Genomic DNA, 22,174 nt, shown 5'->3' with positions numbered 1-22,174 from the left:
TTGCACTGAGAGATAAGTGGTGCATTGCAGTCACACAGAAGATATATGTAATGCTTCTCAGAGCACACAGCTCAAATTAAAAATCCACTCTACTGCAATATGGCAGTCCTCCTGCATCTCAATCCCCCAGAAGCTGTGTCCCAAATGACAACTTATTCCCTATATAGTGCACTACTTTTGACCACAGGATCAAAAGTAGTGCACTAAATGAGTAGGGTGCCATTTGGCCTTGTGCCCAGGATCTATAGCGTACTTCCTTTTCTCATGCAGGAAGGAGCATTATTTATATGATCAGTCAGAGCCCTGGGTGGTACAGGCCAGTCAGCTAGACCATACCTTTCATATTGCTCTGTGTCAGCTAGACTGTGCAGTATGCTAGACTGCCTTCATCACTTTGCTGTGGGGATGGACATTCAGAAGGCTGAATGAAGAATGATGCAGCATTCAGGTGCTAGTTGGAACTTCTCAGTAATACATAAGGCCCTATTCAATCAAAACTGTAATGTGGGTTGGGTATCCTCCATGATAAGATAGAAATACATTCCCACGGTTTAGTTAGTGGTATAAATATATCAACATGTGTCTAATACACAGGGTTGCACCATTCTGGTAACTTTCCCCAAATTCCCCGGTTTTAAGGAAATCCTGGTAGGAGTTTTCCAGGATTTCTTATTCCCTCCTAATTCCAGGAATTTTCAACCAGGATTTGTGGAAAACCGGGGAATTTTGGTAAAAGACACTGGCATTTTGAAACCCTACTCATATGCCTACATAGCACACTATCGCTGATACTAAAGCTGATTGGGTTTTTCTTTTAACTACGCTGATCCTTGTATGTATTCTCATCTATATCGTTTTAATATTTAGTAATATAGGCCTACAATATTTGAGTAACTGTTGTAGAGGAAAAGGTGGAGAATCTTGTATTTGTTTGCCTGGTTGACTATACGTTTTCTCTGAACTGTAACAATGTCAACTTTGTTGAACGAGAGGGAGAGAAAATAAGTAACAATACATCAAAAAACAACAATGTTGAAATGCACAACGCGCACCCCTGTGCGCACGGCACTCGTTAACTACCTTTGAAGTTCAGCAAACGGGCAACACTACATACAGAGGTTGTGTGAACGTGGATTCATCGCTGTTCTCTGTGTCGGTCTGTCGGTGACACTGGATTAATATAGGGGAACTTCCGCAGCCTTCCATATCGCAAAAATCTACGGAGGAGCGAGCATGAGATCCGGGAGTATCGTACAGTAGGCGAGAGGAAAGAAAGACATCGAGTTGGAACGGGAGGAGGGAGTGGACGAAAAAACGATTCACACACTGGATTTGAGGTAAAGAACCCGACAGTATTTTCAGGAGCGTTTCTTATGAGGTTTTGGTTATTTTCTTATTTTTCATGTTGTACAGCAATGAGATATTGGCCATATGGAAGCCCGGAGATGCATCCCTTTCATGATTGTCAAACTCAAAAGTTAAGGGTGTTTTTAATATTTTTTCGCAAAAGGCTACAATCAGTTTAGACTAGGACCGCTCGTGTGGTTTTGGGACAGCTGTTGCCTTCTCTATGTAAAAATCTTTCAGCAAGTGCCTACAACCAATATTATCATTATTTTGTATGCTTTAGGCCTACTATATCAAAGTAGAGCAGACTAGGCCTATTTGTACAGATCTATTACCGTCAACTAAATACATTTATAAAATAACGAAAGCTGTTGGCCAACTTGAATTGGGAATTTAGTGCCTTACTGTTTACTTTTTGAGCAGGCAGTTCAACGGTTTACATTTTGTATATTAGTCTTCTAGTCTATTGGCCGTACATGCATGAGATTGTAATGTTTGCGTCCCAAATGGCACTCCCTAGTGCACAACTTGAAATAGGGTGCCATTCGGGATATACACTTGGAACAGGGTGCCATTCCGCAGACAACCATAAATTGTTTGGGTCATCATATCCGGTTGGGAGGAATTAAAAGCGTCCCACCCATCATCACCTCAAACAAGTGACCTCCTTTACCGTCTCCATCCACATAAACAAACAAACACATCCCAGCTATGTGGTTCTGATCAGAAGTAGTGCACTCTAGACTAGGGAAAGTAGTAGTTTTTTTTTAGATATGCCCACTATGTACCGTGACTGGAATGTTGCATCATGTCCTGATTCCTTCCTGCCTTCTACCACCACTGTGACTCAAGTCCCTCTTCCTCTGGGTCACCACACGTACACCTTGTCACATAGAACAATGATTCTAGCCTCAGGTTGGAACATACTGAAATAGACTTGTAATGTTCCCAACTGTTACTAGTGGAATATGTCATTTTTTACTTAATATACCTCCATTTTAAAGGGAAATGTGGAGTATCTTTGCTTTTGAATGTCCCTTTTGAAGGAGGGGAATATACCTGTGTGGTTTTATGATTGATAAAAAGGCCTACATTGAAATTGAATGCGTTGATATGGGTCAATTCTCCCCATAAAAGCCACAAACATAGATGCCAACATGACCAACATGAATGCAGTCAGAATTGAGATCTAAGTGCTATTTTGGCAACAGTAACATGCACTGGTTTCTTCTAGTCGTGTTACTGTATTCAGTGTGTGTGTCTGTTGGGTCTCTGTAATGCTTAGTTTTTGTTGGCCAGATTAGTTTTTATGGCCCTGGATGGTTTGTGCTGAGCTGGTTGCCAAGGAAACGGTCTTAATCAGGCAAAGAGCACTGCTCAGCTCAGTGTCCCTCATATGCTCCAGGCCAGGAGAGAGAGAGAGAGAGATGGAGGAGAGCTAGAGAGAGAAGAAGTGTACATTCTGGGGTCATTTCCATGTAAAAGGACCCATGAGCATCAACATGTTTAGTTTATAGGAGCATGTCAAATTGGGTTCCGAATCAGTCTATATTTTTGAGAAGTTGAGGCATATACACGGCCGTGAGGACACTGAGGTCCGGATCTTTATGGGAAATGTTTTTTGGAATTCAGTTGGCGTCTTTACTTACTGTTGAGAGTTAGAATAATAGAATACAAAAAGTGCAATTTCCAAACTTGGTTGCTGCAGATTTCCTTTTTCCCCTCCCTGACAGTCACTCAATTAACTCATGTTTGTAGAACAAAATGTAGATTGGTAAGTTAGTCTAGCCAGCTATCTAAACTTGTCGTAATCATGGCCGAACTACCGACCGGGTACGTGCCCCGGGCTCCTGACCTCCAGGGGGCAACCATTGATTTTGTTAGTCACTTTCACTACTTTCATATTGACCTTGCACAAGTCATGGCAAAAAAAGTAATGGTAGAATTGCAGACAATTTGCTTTAAAACAGTGACAATGTATCTCCACCCCATAGCAAAAATGTTTAGAATTGTAGGAAATGTGGGGTGGGGCTCTGGCTTTCATTCACGATGCAGGAAAATAGAGAGGGCTAGCGAGAGTTATGGAGGGAACCTGCTGACTCACAACATTTTCATAAATTCACCCTGATCATCACATAGTCCGGTCCAATGACTGATCAAATATTGAATAGTTTTATAAAGTACAGTTGATGTCAGAAGTTAACATACACCTTAGCCGAATGTATTTAAAATCAGTTTTTCACAATTCCTGACATTTAATCCTAGTAAAAATTCTGTCTTAGGTCAGTTAGGATCACCACTTTATTTTAAGAATGTGAAATGTCAGAATAATAGGAGAGTGATTTTATTTCAGCTTTTATTTCTTTCATCACATTCCCAGTGGGTCTGAAGTTTACATACACTCAATTAGTATTTGGTGGCATTGCCTTTAAATTGTTTAACTTGGGTCAAATGTTTCGGGTAGCATTCCACAAGCTTCCCACAATAAGTTGGGTGAATTTTGTCACATTCCTCCTGACAGAGCTGGTGTAACTGAGTCAGGTTTGTAGGCCTCCTTGCTCGCACACACTTTTTCAGTTCTGCTCACAAATGTTCTATAGGATTGAGGTCAGGGCTTTGTGATGGCCACTCCAATAACTTGACTTTGTTGTCCTTAAACCATTTTGCCACAACTTTGGAAGTATGTTTGGGGTCATTGTCCATTTGGAAGACCCATTTGTGACCAAGCTTTAACTTCCTGACTGATGTTTTGAGATGTTGCTTCAATATATCCACATGACTGTCTTTCCTCATGGTGCCATATATTTTAGGAAGTGCACCAGTCCCTCCTGCAGCAAAGCACCCCCACAACATGATGCTGCCACCCCCGTGCTTCACGATTGGGATGTGTTCTTCAGGTTGCAAGTCTCCCCCTTTTTCCTGCAAACATAACGATGGTCATTCTGGCCAAACAGTTCTATTTTTATTTTATCAGACCAGAGGACATTTCTCCAAAAAGTACAATCTATGTCCCCATAGTCTGTCTTTTTATGGCGGTTTTGGAGCAGTGGCTTTTTCCTTGCTGAGTGGCCTTTCAGGTTATGTCGATATAGGACTCGATTTACTGTGCATATAGATACTTTTGTATGTGTTTCCTCCAGCATCTTCACAAGGTCCTTTGCTGTTGTTCTGGGATTGATTTGCACTTTTCGCACCAAAGTACATTCATCTCTAGGAGACAGACTGCATCTCCTTCCTGAGCGGCCTGACGGCTGCGTGGTCCCATGGTGTTTATACTTGCGTACCATTGTTTGTACAGATGAATGTGGGACCTTCAAGCATTTGGAAATTGCTCCCAAGGATGAACCAGACTTGTGGAGGCCTACAATTGTTTTCTGAGGTGTTGGCTGATTTCTTTTGATTTTTTTTCCCATGATGTCAAGCAAAGAGGCACTGAGAAAAGTAGTAACCGAAGTGAAATGGCTAGCTAGTTAGCACGCGCTAATAGCGTTTTCAAACGTCACTCGCTCTGAGCCTTCTAGTAATTGTTTCCCTTGCTCATGGGTAATGCTGCTTTGAGGGTGGCTGTTGTGTTCCTGGTTCGAGCCCAGGGAGGAGTGAGGAGAGGGACGGAAGCTATACTGTTACACTGGCAATACTAAAGTCCCTATAAGAACATCCCAATAGTCAAAGGTTAATGAAATACAAATGGTATAGAGGGAAATAGTCCTATAATAACTACAACCTAAAACTTCTTACCTGGGAATATTGAAGACTCATATTAAAAGGAACCACCAGCTTTCATATGTTCTCATGTTCTGAGCAAGGAACTGAAACGTTAGCTTTCTTACATAGCACATATTGCACTTTTACTTTCTTCTCCAACACTTTGTTTTTGCATTATTTAAACCAAATTGAACATGTTTCATTATTTACTTGAGGCTAATTTGATTTTATTGATGTATTATATGAAGTTAAAATACGTGTTCATTCTGTATTGTTGTAATTGTCATTATTACAAATAAATTAATACAAAATCTTCCGGCTAATCAGTACCGGCTTTTTTGGTCCTCCAATAATCGGTATCGGCGTTGAAAAATGATAATCGGTCGACCTCTACTTGAAATGCATCTACAGGTAGACCCCCAATTGACTCAAATTATGTCAATTAGCCTGTTAGAAGCTTCTAAAGCCGTGACATAATTTTCTGGAATTTTCCAAGCTGTTTAAAGGCACAGTCAACTTTAGTGTATGTGAACTTCTGACCCACTGGAATTGTGATACAGTGAATTATAAATGAAATAATCTGTCTATAAACAATTGTTGGGAAAATGGCTTGTCATGCACAAAGTAGATGTCCTAACTGACTTGCCAAAACTATAGTTTGTTAACAAGAAATTTGTGGAGTGGTTGAAAAACAAGTTTTAATGACTCCAACCTAAGTGTATGTAAACTTCTGTCTTCAAATGTATGTGGGCGTGGTGAGGCCTAAACAATATGACCATTTGAAATTGCACAACTCAATTGGCCTCTGGGTCACCATAATCATAACCTTCTTTAACTGGTCGTTCGTTACAGGACTGTTTCCGTGGATTTAAACGTTATAACAGTGTGTCATACTGAACGCACCCCTGGTCTAGGAGTTGCACTGCTTCAACTGTTTCCTCCTCTCCGCTCCTAGATGGCGCTGGCGAGCGACCCCGGTGCCGGCCAGCAGCAGACCCAGGCCCAGAAGGATGCCGCGGACCAGAACTTTGACTACATGTTCAAGCTGCTGATCATCGGCAACAGCAGCGTGGGGAAGACCAGCTTACTCTTCCGCTACGCTGATGACTCCTTTACCTCTGCCTTCGTCTCCACCGTGGGCATCGATTTCAAGGTTAAGACGGTCTACCGCAACGACAAGAGGGTCAAGCTACAGATCTGGGTAAGATGGGGTTTGATTTTGATTCATTAGGTTCCCCGTTAGCCGACGCCAATGGCGACAGCTAGTCTTACAGGAAAAAGACAATACTTTACAAAATATATACACTACATGTTCATGTTTTTAAATGTATCTATCAGTTCCACAGACATGGCAGTACGTACGCACAACCAGTAGGGCACGCGTCAGTACGTACGCACAACCAGTAGGGCACACGTCAGTACGTACGCACAACCAGTAGGGCACACGTCAGTATGTACGCACAACCAGTAGGGCACACGTCAGTACGTACGCACAACCAGTAGGGCACGCGTCAGTACGTACGCACAACCAGTAGGGCACACGTCAGTACGTACGCACAACCAGTAGGGCACGCGTCAGTACGTACGCACAACCAGTAGGGCACACGTCAGTACGTACGCACAACCAGTAGGGCACACGCACGCGTCAACCAGTAGGGCACACGTCAGTGCGCGCACAACCAGTAGGGCACACGTCAGTACGTACGTACGCACAACCAGTAGGGCACACGTCAGTACGTACGTACGCACAACCAGTAGGGCACGCGTCAGTCGTACGTACGCACAACCAGTAGGGCACACGTCAGTACGTACGTACGCACAACCAGTAGGGGTGGTTTTGTTTTTTGAAACCAGGCTTGCTGTTCATTTGCGCTATATGAGAGAGGAGTTCCATGCACTCTTGGCTCTGTATAACACTGTACATTTTCTTGAATTTATTCTGGAACTTGGGACTGTGAAAGGACCCCTGGTGGCATGTCTGCTGGGGTAAGTGTGTGTGTGTCAGTGTTGTGTGTCAGTGTTGTGTGTAAGCTGACTAGGCAAACTATTTGGAATTTCCAACACTCATTGTTCTTATAAAAACACTAAGTGATGCAGTCAGTCTCTCCTCAACTCTTAGCCAAGAGAGACTGGCTGTATCGTATTTCTATTAGCCCTCTGACTACAATGACAAGCAAGACGTACCGCTCTGTTCTGAGCCAGCTGCAATTTAACTAGGTCTTTCTTTGCAGGACTCGACCACATGACTGGACAATAATCAAGATAAGATAAAACTAGAGACTGCAGGACTTGCTTTGTAGAGTGTGGTGTCAAAAAAGCAGAGTGTCTCTTTATTACGGACAGACCTCTCCCCATCTTTACAACCATTGAATCTAGATGTTTTGACCATGACCGTTTACAATCTAAGATAGCGCCAAGTAATTTTGTCTCTTCAACTTGTTCAACAGCCACACCATGCATTGCCAGATTCAGCTGAGGTCTCGGACTTAGGGAAGGATTTGTACCAAATACGATGCTCTTAGTTTTAGAGATGTTCAGGACCAGTTTATTACTGGCTATCCATTCCAAAATAGACTGCCACTCTATAATGCTTTCTGTGACTCTATTAGCTGTGGTTGCTGACATGTACAGTGAGGGGAAAAAAGTATTTGATCCCCTGCTGATTTTGTATGTTTGCCCACTGACAAAGACATGATCAGTCTATAATTTTATTGTTAGGTTCATTTGAACAGTGAGAGACAGAATAACAACAAACAAATCCAGACAAATGCATGTCAAAAATGTTATAAATTGATTTGCATTTTAATGAGGGAAATAAGTATTTGAGCCCTCTGCAAAACCCTTGTTGGCAATCAGAGGTCAGACGTTTCTTGTAGTTGGCCACCAGGTTTGCACACATCTCAGGAGGGATTTTGTCCCACTCCTCTCCAAACTTCAGACAGGCATGTACATGTGCTTTCTTGAGCAGGGGGACCTTGCGGGCGCTGCAGGATTTCAGTCCTTCATGGTAGTCTGTTACCAATTGTTTTCTTGGTGACTGTGGTCCCAGCTGCCTTGAGATCATTGACAAGCTCCTCCCGTGTAGTTCTGGGCTGATTCCTCACTGTTCTCATGATCATTGCAACTCCACGAGGTGAGATCTTGCATGGAGCCCCAGGTCGAGGGAGATTGACAGTTCTTTTGTTTTCTTCCATTTGCCAATAATCGCACCAACTGTTGCCACCTTCTCACCAAGCTGCTTGGCGATGGTCTTGTAGCCCATTCCAGCCTTGTGTAGTTCTACAATCTTGTCCCTGACATCCTTGGAGAGTTCGTTGGTCTGGTGGAGAGTTTGGAATCTGATTGATTGATTGCGTCTGTGGACAGGTGTCTATTATACAGGTAACAAACTGAGATTAGGAGCACTCCCTTTAAGAGTGTGCTCCTGATCTCAGCTCGTTACCTGTATAAAAGACACCTGGGAGCCAGAAATCATTCTGATTGAGAGGGGGTCAAATACTTATTTCCCTCATTAAAATGCAAATCAATTTATAACATTTTTGACATGTTTTTCTGGATATTTTTGTTATTATTCTGTCTCTCACTGTTCAAATAAACCTACCATTAAATTGACAGACTGATCATTTCTTTGTCAGTGAACAAACATACAAAATCAGTAGGGGTTCAAATACTTGTTTACCCTCCCAGTATATGGTTGAATCATCAGCATACATGGACACACAGGCTTTGTTCAGTGCCAGTACAGGTCAGTAGTAAAACATAGAAAAGAATAGAGGGCTGCCCTTCGGTACACCACACCTGACATGTTTGAAATTAGAGAAAACCCCCTCAGTTATATTATAGATTGCCATATCGTGGATTCAGAGTTGAGGTTGAAAAGCCATACGTTTTCTCAACAACAGGTTATGGTCAAATGTGCGGATCCTTGTTCACATTCTTGCTTGTTAATGTGCCTTTTTTCCTGCTATGTTCGCCTGGCTTGTTTTACCAGACAACTCAGAACAAGGGAGGAAGGAGAGGAAGTTTTTGCTAATAACAACATTCTTCTCTTTTACCCTTAAGTTCCAGCAGGCTGCTCTCTCTGATGGTATGCTGAGTGAGAAGGATGTTTGTCCACTGAAATAACAGCTATACACATCAAAGAGGGGCCCACAGTTGCATGAAACATGGTGCCTGTTTACTGTATTATGTACAAGTATCTGAAATGGCACCCTATTCCCTCATTCACTACTTTTGACCAGGGCAAATGTAGTGCACTATATGGGGAATAGGGTGCCATTTTGGACACAGACTGTGGTTGGACTATATCTCTCACACTCGACGTTAACCACACTTGACGTTGAACATCATCCCTGGACGTCCACTTCATAAAAGATGCAGAAGGCTGTGCTGCTGTCTCTGCTTTCTAATATGCTTACAGTGCAATCTGACACCCAGTGGGTCATTTAGCAGACTCTCTTATCCAGAGCGACTTGCAGGAGGAACTAGGGATAAGTACATGTTTCACCTCGTCAGCTCAGGGATTCGAACCAGCAAGCTTTCGGTCACTGGCCCAACTTGCCGCCCTATTACAATATTACTGTCTGTCGGATAGGATTCTCACAAGAAGAAGATTGGGTCTGCGTCCCAAATGGCACCCTGTTACCTATATAGTGGACTACTTTTGACAAAGAAGTGCACTATGTAGGTATAGGGAAAAGGTCTGCCTAGAAGATTCTCTCACAGTAGCTTACTCACCACTACACTAAACTACTGGTCATATCTTTATGACTGCTGATATGTTGCTTTCTAGATAAACCATCCACATTAGCTTAGTTGTCATATTGACTATTCGCTGAGGTGTTATTGCTAGTGGCCTGACCAGGAACAACTTCCAGGTCCTAGTTACATCTACTATAACTAGGACCCAGAGTTTTTCCTGCTCAGGATGGAATAACTCTTTGCCCTATAGTTGTGGGTTCTGTTAGTCAGACCGGGTTCACAGTATTCTGCAGTGGTGTCATTGTATCCTGGTGTACATAGAGGGCGTGGAAACACGAGGGCTGTCTTGACATGGATTTCCCTCCGCTCTGCTGTGCTTATGGGTTAATCATTGTCTTCTTTCCTTGTGCTGAGTAGGCTACAGTGAACCAGTTAACCCCTAATACTCCCCCACTACTCACATAAAGTATGGCACCATTGTGTCTGTATGATGGATGGCCCTCATGGCTTTTGCTGGGCTGGGGCAATGTGAACCCCCATAGAAATACCTGAACTGGTGTCCCTGTTTTCAAGTCAATGAGGTCATAATGTGTAATTTAATTCCTAAAGTTATTCTATTTCCATCTGGAAGGTGCTTCTCCATCGCTGCAGGGCCTACGGTGTGTGGGCTGCAGGGCCTACGGTGTGTGGGCTGCAGGGCCTACGGTGTGTGGGCTGCAGGGCCGACGGTGTGTGGGCTGCAGGGCCGACGGTGTGTGGGCTGCAGGGCCGACGGTGTGTTGGTTGACAGTGTTTCTGTATGCTAGGTGAACCATGGCGGCTACTCGGCTGTCTGTTTCTACAGTAAGACAGGGCCAATTGTGTTTTGAAACTGGAGGTGTCCATTTAAGCTGTGCTGTGTGTATTTATTTAAGTGGAGGGATATATGACATGGTACTGACTCTTTAAAACAACCGTGTGTGTGTGTGTGTGTGTGTGTGTTACAGGACACGGCGGGCCAGGAGCGTTACAGGACCATCACCACAGCCTACTACAGAGGAGCCATGGGCTTCCTGCTCATGTATGACATCACCAACCAGGACTCCTTCTATGCTGTGCAGGACTGGTGGGTCATATCCCCTTCTGGGATCAATAAAGTTTATTCAATTTGACACAGACATTCACACTAACTCTCACTGTGTGTGGGTACAGTACTCCCATGGGGCTCTGCTTTCTCCCTTACCTGTTGTTGGAAAATCAAGTCATGAAACAGCTGGAATGCAAGGGTTTTCCAACACTATTTACCTCTGAGGTTATATACAGATGCATACCATTGTTATGAAAGTCGTATATTGATTGTCGTTGTCCGGTCTCCAGGGCGACCCAGATCAAGACGTACTCGTGGGACAACGCCCAGGTGATCCTGGTGGGGAACAAGGCTGACCTGGAGGACGACAGGCTGGTACCAGCGGAGGACGGACAGAGACTGGCTGATGAACTGGGTAGGAGAGAACACACACACTGTCTGTCTCTCTCTCTGAGGACGGACAGAGACTGGCTGGCAGAGGGTGGCAGAGATGTGTATATGAGTGTGTGTGTGTGTGTATATATATTTATATGTGTATGTATGTATGTATGTATGTGTAAATATATATATATATATATATATCTTAAAAGACAGACTAACATTGGTATATAGACAGTACACACCCAGAAAATAAACAAATACTGTATATGAATACTTCAACATATACACTCACAGAGAATACAAAACAAGTCAGTCTTTTGCTAGGCTTGTTACTTCTAGTAATCCTTTGTTTCCCTGTTCTCCTCCCTCTTTCTCCAGGGTTCCAGTTCTTTGAGGCCAGTGCCAAAGACAACATCAACGTGAAGCAGGTGTTCGAGCGTCTCGTCGACGTCATCTGCGAGAAGATGAGCGAGAGCGTGAATGGGGAGCCCAGCCCATTGGCCAATCACAAGGGCCCCAGCCTGCAGGACACGCCCCCAGACAAGGGTGGCTGCTCCTGCTGATAACGCCTTAAACATACATACCGTATACATGCTCGTACACACACACACACACACACACACTGAAAAAATTAAATACACAACCACTCCCACACACGCTCATTGACTTGCCAGAAATCTAGCGTTGTGAATGTACTTTTGGTTTTGTATAACATTGTTGCTACTATCCCTATTACTGACTGGTTCCCCAGTCTCTTGCACTCAATTTGCTTCTAACAACAGATTTCACATCAGTCCTCTTGTTTAGAATGAGCTGATGGAATGTATTTTGCTATAGGATAAGCTTCTCGGAGTAGTGTGAAGTTTCCCCTAGACACTGATCTTGCGTCAGTTTTAAATTTCCCCCACTAATGGTTAGGATTGGGGAGGGTAAGCTGATCCTAGATCTGTACCTAGGGGAGACTTCATCTGGGGACCTTCCCACAACCCAAGCCGAGCCTGAGAAACGTTGTTCAGCGCTGTAGTTCAGATATGTTTGATTGTGTCTTGATCATACTGCCCCCATGTGGATATTGAATGTTACTGCAGCAATAATGGAAGCACCCACTAATAGTGTCAATAGCTCAGGTGGGTCTGCCTAACGTCAATGACAACGTCGGGCCCTGAGTTTCTCCTGGCTGTGTGGTGGAAAAACTCAAGGCCCTATACTAAGGGAGTGTCTAGAGGGCTGGCTTATGAGGCTATTGCTTAGGAATGTTCATCTGTAGCCTATACACTGTAAAACCAAAATGTCAGGTCAACTATGACTAACCAACCAACTTGCCAAAGTTTCTTGACTCAACTAGATGTTGGGGGTCAATTCAATTTCAATGCAGTCAATTCAACTGTGCTGGACCTTCCTGCCCTGCATTGTCCCACTAAGTACTGGAACTGAATGAGCTAATAGATTCTACATCCGACATTGAATGGAAAAACAACTTACTATATTTGCGTCTGGTTTTGTTGTGTTTTATAGGTTCATGTCTTAGTGCTCAGGTCAAATGTAAAAGTCATAGCATGATTTCAATTGATTCATTTCAGTCAATGAGTCAAATGAACGAATTAAAACAATTTAATGAAGTCCGGTCAGGTGTATCTCTCCTTCTTTCATCCAAAATATCTTAATTTGCCTACAATCAATTACAGTAACTGTTTAGTAACATGTTGTGACTTCCTCATTTAATGGGTGTCGTAGAAACGGCTTCAAATTACTGTATACCGTAAGGTGAATGCTATGAACTCCCATGTCAGTCAACAGGTATGAATACAGTTTACTTGTTGCCGTTGTTTGTGGTCATTTGACATAGACCTAGTAGGTCTGTCTACCTTAGACATAATCTAAATGTTTCTAATCTCCAGATGTTCCATTCATAAAAGGGGTAAGAGTAGAGTTGAGGGCTAAGGTTGGTTGTGTTCCAAATGGCACCCTATTCCCTATAGGCCCTAGTCAAAAGTAGTGCACCGCATAGAGAATAGGGTGCCATTCGGGTTGTTGGCAGTTATTTTTTTTATACAGCAGTGCTTATTGGACTTAGCGACAGGTCATAACACTTGGCTGAGTGACGTCAACGTGTGCAGGTTATGACAACGTTTTCCTGGTCTATAAATAAATGATGAGCCACGCATTGAACATTGAGGGAGTGCAATACCATACCTTTGAATGAAAGGGAGTTTGAAATACTTTGTCTTGAGGTTCAATAGATCCTGAAGAGGAATGTGACATAGGTTCAGCATACAGTGTATTCGGAAAGTATTCAGACCCCTTGACTTTTTCCACATTTTGTTACATTAGACTTTTTATAAAATGTATAAAATAGTTTTTTTTCCTTCAATCTACACGCTACCCCATAATGACAAAGCATAAATAGGTTTGTACATTTTTGCAAATGTATTAAAATGAACTGAAAATAATATTTACATAAGTACTCAGACCCTTTACTCAGTACTTTGTTGAAGCACCTTTGGCAGCGATTACAGCCTCAAGTCTTGGGTATGGTGCTACAAGTTTTTCACACCTGTATTTGGGGAGTTTCTCCCATTTCTTCTCTGCAAATCCTCTCAAGCTCTGTCAGGTTGAACGGGGAGCGTTGCTGCATAGCTATTTTTATGTATTTTTTTAACCTTCATTTAACTAGGCAAGTCAGTTAAGAACACATTCTTATTTACAATGATGGCCAATTGTGCACCACCCTATGGGACTCCCGATCACGGCCGGTTGTGATACATACAGACCGGGATCAAACCAGGGTCTGTAGTGACAACTCGAGCACTGAGATGCAGTTTATTTATTTTACCTTTATTTTACTAGGCAAGTCAGTTAAGAACAAATTCTTATTTTCAATGAGGGCCTAGGAACAGTGGGTTAACAGATTTGTACCTTGTCAGCTCGGGGATTCAAACTTGCAACCTTTTGATTACTAGTCCAATGCTCTAACCACTAGGCTACCCTGCCTTAGACCACTGTGGGCTCTGGCTGACGTCTACAGACAAATCCTTCGACATCATGGTTTGGTGTTTGCTCTGACATGAACTGTCAGCTGTGGGACCTTATATTAACAGGTGTGTGCCTTTTCAAATCATGTCCAATCAATTGAATTAACCACAGTTGAACTCCAATCAAGTTGTCAAAACATCTCAAGGATGATCAATGGAAATCGGATGCAACTGAGCTCAAGAGTCATAGCAAAGATGCTGAATACCTATGTAAACAAGGTATTTTTTATTTGCAAGCATTTCTAAAAACCTGTTTTTGCTTTGTCATTATGGGGTATTGAGGGAGTTGTTTTATTGAATCCATTTTAGAATAAGGCTGTAATGTCACAACATTTTGAAAAAGTAAATGGGTCTGAATACTTTCCGAATGCTCTGTATAGTTGGGTTTTCACCTTCTAGAGTGTGTGTTTTCACCCTCTAGTGTGTGTGTGTTTTCACCCTCTAGTGTGTGTGTTTTTCACCCTCTAGTGTGTGTGTTTTTCACCCTCTAGTGTGTGTGTGTTTTTCACCCTCTAGTGTGTGTGTGTGTTTTCACCCTCTAGTGTGTGTGTTTTCACCTCTAGTGTGTGTGTTTTTCACCCTCTAGTGTGTGTGTTTTTCACCCTCTAGTGTGTGTGTGTTTTTCACCCTCTAGTGTGTGTGTGTGTGTTTTCACCCTCTAGTGTGTGTGTGTTTTCACCCTCTAGTGTGTGTGTGTTTTTCACCCTCTAGTGTGTGTGTGTTTTTCACCCTCTAGTGTGTGTGTGTTTTTCACCCTCTAGTGTGTGTGTGTTTTTCACCCTCTAGTGTGTGTGTGTTTTTCACCCTCTAGTGTGTGTTTGTTTTCACCCTCTAGTGTGTGTGTGTTTTTCACCCTCTAGTGTGTGTGTGTTTTCACCCTCTAGTGTGTGTGTGTGTTTTCACCCTCTAGTGTGTGTGTGTGTGTGTGTGTTTTCACCCTCTAGTGTGTGTGTGTTTTCACCTCCGTCATAAAGTTCCCTCTCGTAGGACTTTAGCCTCCAGGAAGTTGTCCTACACTAGAAAACAATCAGGTGGTCACTTACTCCCTCCCCTCCTGTGTGTGTGTGAGACCTGTGGGGGTGGGTGAGGATAAAGGGCCAGATAGAGACTTGTTGGAGACGAACACTCCTCTCAAACCTCAACAGTCGTCACCTCAGCACAGGTAAGAGACTCAATTCTTCTACTCCATTTAAAATAATCCACTATACACAGACTTGAATGATATAATCTTACTTGTCTGATGTGCTACATAAAAACCCCATGAAAACCAGTACTTTCTTCAGTAAATAAACTAATACTCAATGTAATACATTTTGTGACACAGGTCACATTTGCATCTAATTTGCAACATAAAGTCAGACCATATACATCCAGGGAAATTGTTCTATTTAACTGATACATTGTATAAAAAATATTATTTTTTTGTCTGTAAGAAGGGATGATTTTTGGGATTAATAAATGACTGATTAACATGAACCAGGTCACTGTTGTTTGAACCTCCCTGTATCTAAGGGGAGAACTTTGCCCAATGGATGAAAGACAGAGCTTTAATGTGAACCAAACAGTCATGAGATCAAGTGGCATCTTATTAATGACGTGGTAATATGTTGATGGTGCTGCTGCATTCTCATACACTAGTCATGTAAAGAGAGAAACTGAGTCCTGGGATGGTGTTGTTGATAAGTCACATTTAGGGCCAGTTTCATGGACACATGCTATTTAGTCCAGGACTAGACGTAAATCCTCGTCCGGGAAACTCACCCTTTACCTTTGTTACCGGACGACATGTTCTTAAAACATTCTGCCTCTCAATCTTGTTATTTCCTGGGTCACGGGGACGTTTATGGCCCTGTGGGTACTAGGTTAAAGTTGTTTAAGTACACTAAAGACTGACGCATAAACAGCAATAAGGAACAACCTGGTCATTGTGGCAATTAAAACTAGGCTTGGTCTCATCCAGTGACACTTCTCCAGTTCGCGGGAAGCCAGCGAGCTGCTAGAGAAGAGGGTATAAACTAATACAGGATTGACATAACAATTCAAAACGATCCGTCTGCGTGTGTTGTGGAGTCTTTGCTATGATAATAAAGTATAATAGGCGACACTAGACAACTCTGGCTAAAACAACTAGGCTTGGACTCATCCAGTGACACTTTTCCAACTTTCCACTTTTCCAAGCCAACAAGCTACTGAAGAAACAGACCATAAAGATATTATGGGTCTTGATAGCTAAGTCTCTGTATCTCATGGAGGTGTTTTCTATGCTACTGAACGCCAGTGACTGCCAGGAAGATTCTGATAAGACTCCTTGACTGTTCCAATAACACCAACGCCTGTAAAATACCTCTAGTAATAAAACATCCACTCTGAGCGTGACCCCTTATTCCATATCTTGTGCACTACTTTTGCCCAGGACCCATTAATTAACAGTTATCTGCCAAGTAGCTTTGACTTCAAGTAAAAGAGATGGACTGGTACCGTTTTGCAAGGTGTGAAATCCGTATTACCAGTCTAAGGGTTTTTGGGGGTGTTGGACTAACAATTGAAACAAGGAAGCAAGCGATATTGTGATTGGTAGGTCTTAGAATTTGGCTGGCAACACAGCTTTACAAAATGGAAATGTTGGTTCGGTGGTTGTCTTTTCTGATTGTTCATTTCAATTCCAAACCCAGTTTATTTCTAAATGAAAACAAATAAAATGCTAAATTTAGAGAGCATTTCTTTCGCCCCATAACCGCCTCCTTCTCCCGAGTTAATGTGTAACCAAAATGGTGGCTATGTCATTGTAACATGACTCAGACAAGCCTGGTATAAAATCTTGTAACCAGACAGGTTGGCTGTCTAGTTACAACTCCACAGCTTTATGTACACACACACACACACACACACACACACTGGCCTGAAACCGTAAATGACTGGATATTCTGTATGTCCAAGTCTATCTCCTAAACTCACTGTTGAAGTTTCGTTTTGTTTTTCAGGAGAAGGAAACAACAGACAGCAAAGATGTGTTGCTCCGGGTTTCTCAAGATTATGATGTTCATCTTCAATGGAGCCATCTTTGTAAGATTCAACTTGTATTCAGCAAACATTCAATTATCCCCCATCTCCTATATTCCATCAGAATACTAACACCACAACAGTCTATAGAAAGCTTCTGTTTTTAGCATAATATGCTATTAAATTCACTAAGGTTTTATAGTACTGAAAGGAGTTTGATGGCTTTGAATTAAGTTGTCACTTCCCCTGTCCTCTTTAGCACTCTGGACTTGTAGATGTCCACATAACCGCCATTTTGAACCCAAGCCTCCTGACCTGTTAGGGTCAATGACCCCTTAGATATTTTCAAGGTCATTCAGGGAGCGAACAGGATAAGAAAGTGCACTTCAGAACAGGAATGTGTCACATCCAATTTCTACAGGGACCATAAATGACAGTCATATCTTTGTGAGGATAGATTTGTGTATTAAGGAAAACTTTACCTGAACTCAGCAAAAAAGAAATGTCCTCTCACTGTCAACTGCATTTATTTTCAGCAAACTTAACGTGTAAATATTTGAATGAACATAACAAGATTCAACAACTGATACATAAACTGAACAAGTTCCACAGACATGTGACTGACAGAAATTGAATAATGTGTCCCTGAACAAGGGGGAGGGGGGGAGGTCAAAATCAGTTAGTCAGTATCTGGTGTGGCCACCAGCTGCATTAAGTACTGCAGTGCACCTCCTCCTCATGGACTGCACCAGATCTGCCAGTTCTTGCTGTGGGATGTTACCCCACTCTTCCACCGAGGCACCTGCAAGTTTCCCAGACATTTCTGTGGGGAATGGCCCTAGACCCCACTCTCCGATCCAACAGGTCCCAGACGTGCTCAATGGGATTGAGATCAGGGTTCTTCGCTGACCATGGCTGAACACGGACATTACTGTCTTGCAGGAAATCACATACAGAACGAGCAGTATGGCTGGTGGCATTGTCATGCTGGAGGGTAATGTCAGGATGAGCCTGCAGGAAGGGTACCACATGAGGGAGGAGGATGTCTTCCCTGTAATGCACCACATTGACATTGCCTGAGTGACAATAAGCTTAGTCCGATGATGCTGTGACACACCACCCCAGACCATGACGGACCATCCACCTCCAAATTGATCCCGCTCCAGAGTACAGGCCTCGGTGTAACGCTCATTCCTTCTATGATAAACGTGAATCCGACCATCATCCCTGATGAGACAAAACCGTGACTCATCAGTGAAGAGCACTTTTTGCCAGTCCTGTCTAGTCCAGCGACAGTGGGTTTGTGGCCATAGGCGACACTGTTGTCGGTGATGTCTGGTGAGGACCTGCCTTACAACAGGCCTACATGCCCTCAGTCCAGCCTCTCTCAGCCTATTGCAGACAGTCTGAGCACTGATGGATTGTGCGTTCCTGGTGTAACTCGGGCAGTTGTTGTTGTCATCCTGTACCTGTCCCGCAGGTGTGATGTTCGGATGTACCGATCCTGTGCAGGTGTTATTACACGTGGTCTGCCACTGCGAGGACAATCAGCTGTCCGTCCTGTCTCCCTAAAGTGCTGTCTTAGGTGTCTCACAGTACGGACATTGCAATTTATTGCCCTGGCCACATCTGCAGTCCTCATGCCTCCTTGCAGCATGCCTAAGGCACATTCACGCAGATGAGTCGGGACCCTGGGTATCTGTCTTTTGGTGCTTTTCAGGGTCAGTAGAAAGGCTTCTTTAGTGTCCTACGTTTTCATAACTGTGACCTTAATTGCCTACCGTCTGTAAGCTGTTAGTGTCTTAACAACCGTTCCACAGGTGCATGTTCATTAATGGTTTATGGTTCATTGAACAAATCAAATCAAATTTATTTATATAGCCCTTTGTACATCAGCTGATATCTCAAAGTGCTGTACAGAAACCCAGCCTAAAACCCCAAACAGCAAGCAATGCAGATGTAGAAGCACGGTGGCTAGGAAAAACTCCCTAGAAAGGCAAGCATGGGAAACAGTGCTTAAACCCTTTACAAAAAAGATCTGTGAAGTTATTTGGATTTTTACGAATTATCTTTGAAAGACAGGGTCCTGAAAAAGGGACATTTCTTTTTTTGCTGAGTTTATATACTCTCTGGTTATAATATTACCCAGAACTAATATTGTAAGTCATTTTTAGTCGCAGTAAGAAGATGAATTACTTGCCTTGTCATGCTCGCTAATTACTGTGGGTTTGGGATTTCTTTCAAAAATTGTGAAGTTAATGGTTGCAGAGATGACCATATTTTGTATGATGTTGACAACATTTGCCCCACTTATATTCACCTTTTCTCCATGACGCATTCTAATGATATGGTTTAGAGTTTTCAAAGAACATTCAAAGTATACACCCTGTACTCTTCATCAACATTTTCCCAAACACTAAAACTATCCCCTCCCCCTATTTCTCCTCTTTCTCTCTCCCACCTCCCTGTTGTGTGTATCAGTTGGCAGGTGTGGCCATCCTGGCAGTGGGGGTGTGGGTGAAGGTGGACAGTGGCTCTCTACTGGGAGTACTGGACAACATTAAGGACGCCCCAACAGAACTGGGCCAGCTGGCTAACGTGGCCTACCTGCTCATGGGGGTCGGAGGGGTCCTGCTTATCATGGGCTTCCTAGGGTGCTGTGGAGCCATGAAGGAGTCCAGGTGTATGCTGATGCTGGTGTGTCATCTTTGACCATTGAACATAAATATTCAGAAATCAATTTAATACAAATACCAACTTGACTTTACTCTGTTTATTTTTGAATATACATACTGGTATGGAAAGATTAATTCATTATTTGTTACTTTAAAAAAAATGTTTTGTGCAAAATGACTTTCCTTGTTGATATACACAATTATATATTTATAGAATTTTGACCTTTGCTCTAATGTGATAGTTTTGACCCATTACCTTCTGCTTTGTTATGAAGCCCTGAATGTATGCTTGTCTGTCACCATTTTGTTTCGTTCCAGTTCTTTAACATCATCCTGACCTGCCATCATATTGGTCATCATTTTGACCCTTTGCTTTTTTCCCATCAAACCCTTAACCCTGTATGCTTGTCTGTTCCTTTCCAGTTCTTCATCATCATCCTGATCATATTCATTGCAGAGGTGGCTGGGTGTGTGGTGGTCCTCGTCTTCCAACCACTGGTAGGTAGTTATTAACACTGTATGGGCCCTGGTCAAAAGCAGTGCGCTAATTAGTAAATAGGGGGAACGTTTGAAACTTTATTTGGCTGTGCTGGTGGTGGTTTTGTTCATATTGGCAGATGAAAACAGTTTTTATACAGTAGTAAATCAAATTGCCTAATGTTGGGATAATAAAGATTTTCTGAATTTGTGGAAATGGGTTTGTGTTCTGTTTTGTATGTTTTAGGCTCAGGAAGTTCTTGAGGACCTTAGTGGGAAGGTTGTTGACAGCATTCAAAAAGACTATGGGAAGGATGAGAGCCTGACTTCACTATGGAATGGTACCATGGAACGGGTATACTTCATTCATTCATTCTACTATATTAAGTAGTGAATTTACTGCCACTCTGCCAGTGGATGTTATTAGCGCACTTCTGTGTACTCAATAAATGCATATGTTATGCAGGTTTCAGAGAAGGCAGTGGTGCTTGGCTACGCTAGTTGCTTACTGTGTTCTGTAGATGCTACCATGTCATAATGATTTGTGTCTCTGTGCTTCCCTCCTAGTTCAAGTGCTGTGGATACCGCAATTACACAGACTTCGATGGATCCCCTTTCCAAGAGAACCCAACTAACCCTACGTACCCACCAACATGTTGTAGTAAAACTGAAACCTGTGCAGCTGCTGCTGCTAAACACTCGGTACAGATATCTAACAGTACAATACAGGGCCATCCGATGTGCTGTGTTTAGACCAGGAGGGTTTCCTTACACTTTGGTTGGGTCACATAGTCATGAACATCTCCTGCCCCTGGCTAGGTTTGACATTTAATAGCCTGTGTTTGTGTGTTTATAATCATTGAATCCCCATGCAGCTATCTAATTCTAATACTGGAGTACTGTTTCCTACCCAGAATGTCATTGGCTGCTTTACCATGTTGCTGAACCTGATAGAGGACAACGCTGTCATCATTGGAGCTGTTGGACTGGGCATCGCTGCGCTTGAGGTACAGTACACCTGTTACAATACTATCAGCATCCCAAATAGCATCCTATTCCCTACATAGTGCACAATGTTTGACCAGAGCCCTATGGGCCCTCTTCAGGAGTAGTGCATTATAAAGGTATTAGGGTGCAATTTGTGCCCCTGTCAAAAGTAATGCACTCTAAAGGGATTAGGATGCCATTTGGAACGTAACCATTATATTCTGTTAACACTTGTGACGTGTCATCGTTTCAGATTGCTGCCATGGTGGTGTCAATGGTTCTCTACCAACAGATTGGTAACAAGTAGCACTGAGGACACCGACATCCAGGACCACGCCTGTTTAACCATCATCATTGCCTCACCTTGACACCTTCAGTCGACATGTTTAATTTCAAACACCAAAGATTATTAAAATATTTCAATTATAAAAGAAAAACAAGAGAGGAAGGAGCGTTGTTCAAAACCCTGTTGTGACTCGATCACCTCCATGGTATATCAACAATATCTGTATCCTGTATAGGGCCTACTGTATGCATTCAGTACTTATTTATCTGTAAATTTAGATTTCTTTATCTCTATCCTTATTTGTTTCTTGCTGAAGCTGAAGACTTTACATGATGTTTTGAGAAGGTAATTGCTTTACACTTGCTCTAACTGGCAAGACTTTATTTTTATTTTTTATTCAACAGTCTTGAATGGATATACAGTGTCTCATTTTGTACATATAAATATTGAAGTTTAGAAATTACCACTGACTTGTTTATTTCTTGTTCTATTCTTTATGAGGAAATTAAACATGTTC

At 42.6% G+C, this 22,174-nt stretch overlaps 2 protein-coding genes across 3 annotated transcripts; both read left to right on the top strand.

Moving 5' to 3' along the window:
* The first annotated feature begins 760 nt into the window (after positions 1-760).
* rab3da (RAB3D, member RAS oncogene family, a) lies at positions 761-12,824 on the top strand. Of its 2 annotated transcripts, XM_064962292.1 has the most exons (6): positions 761-832; positions 1,185-1,337; positions 6,008-6,253; positions 10,740-10,858; positions 11,110-11,234; positions 11,579-12,824. In XM_064962292.1, the coding sequence occupies exons 3-6, from the start codon at positions 6,008-6,010 to the stop codon at positions 11,761-11,763; spliced, it is 675 nt and encodes a 224-aa protein (XP_064818364.1). In that variant the 5' UTR covers positions 761-832; positions 1,185-1,337; the 3' UTR covers positions 11,764-12,824. The 2 variants fall into 2 exon arrangements, with proteins under 2 accessions (XP_064818364.1, XP_064818359.1); XM_064962287.1 differs by lacking the exon at positions 761-832 and having other exon boundaries at positions 861-1,337.
* Positions 12,825-15,270: 2,446 nt separating this feature from the next.
* On the top strand, positions 15,271-22,120 carry LOC135535855 (tetraspanin-1-like). The gene is made up of 8 exons (XM_064962279.1): positions 15,271-15,394; positions 17,214-17,295; positions 19,714-19,929; positions 20,331-20,405; positions 20,632-20,739; positions 20,952-21,086; positions 21,299-21,391; positions 21,625-22,120. The coding sequence occupies exons 2-8, from the start codon at positions 17,239-17,241 to the stop codon at positions 21,676-21,678; spliced, it is 738 nt and encodes a 245-aa protein (XP_064818351.1). The 5' UTR covers positions 15,271-15,394; positions 17,214-17,238; the 3' UTR covers positions 21,679-22,120.
* The last annotated feature ends 54 nt before the right edge of the window (positions 22,121-22,174 follow it).

Source organism: Oncorhynchus masou, chromosome 5 (assembly GCF_036934945.1).
Source record: "Oncorhynchus masou masou isolate Uvic2021 chromosome 5, UVic_Omas_1.1, whole genome shotgun sequence".
Lineage (NCBI taxonomy): Eukaryota > Metazoa > Chordata > Actinopteri > Salmoniformes > Salmonidae > Oncorhynchus > Oncorhynchus masou.
Note: the sequence above shows the minus strand (reverse complement) of the source record. Positions and strands in the feature narration are given on the sequence as shown.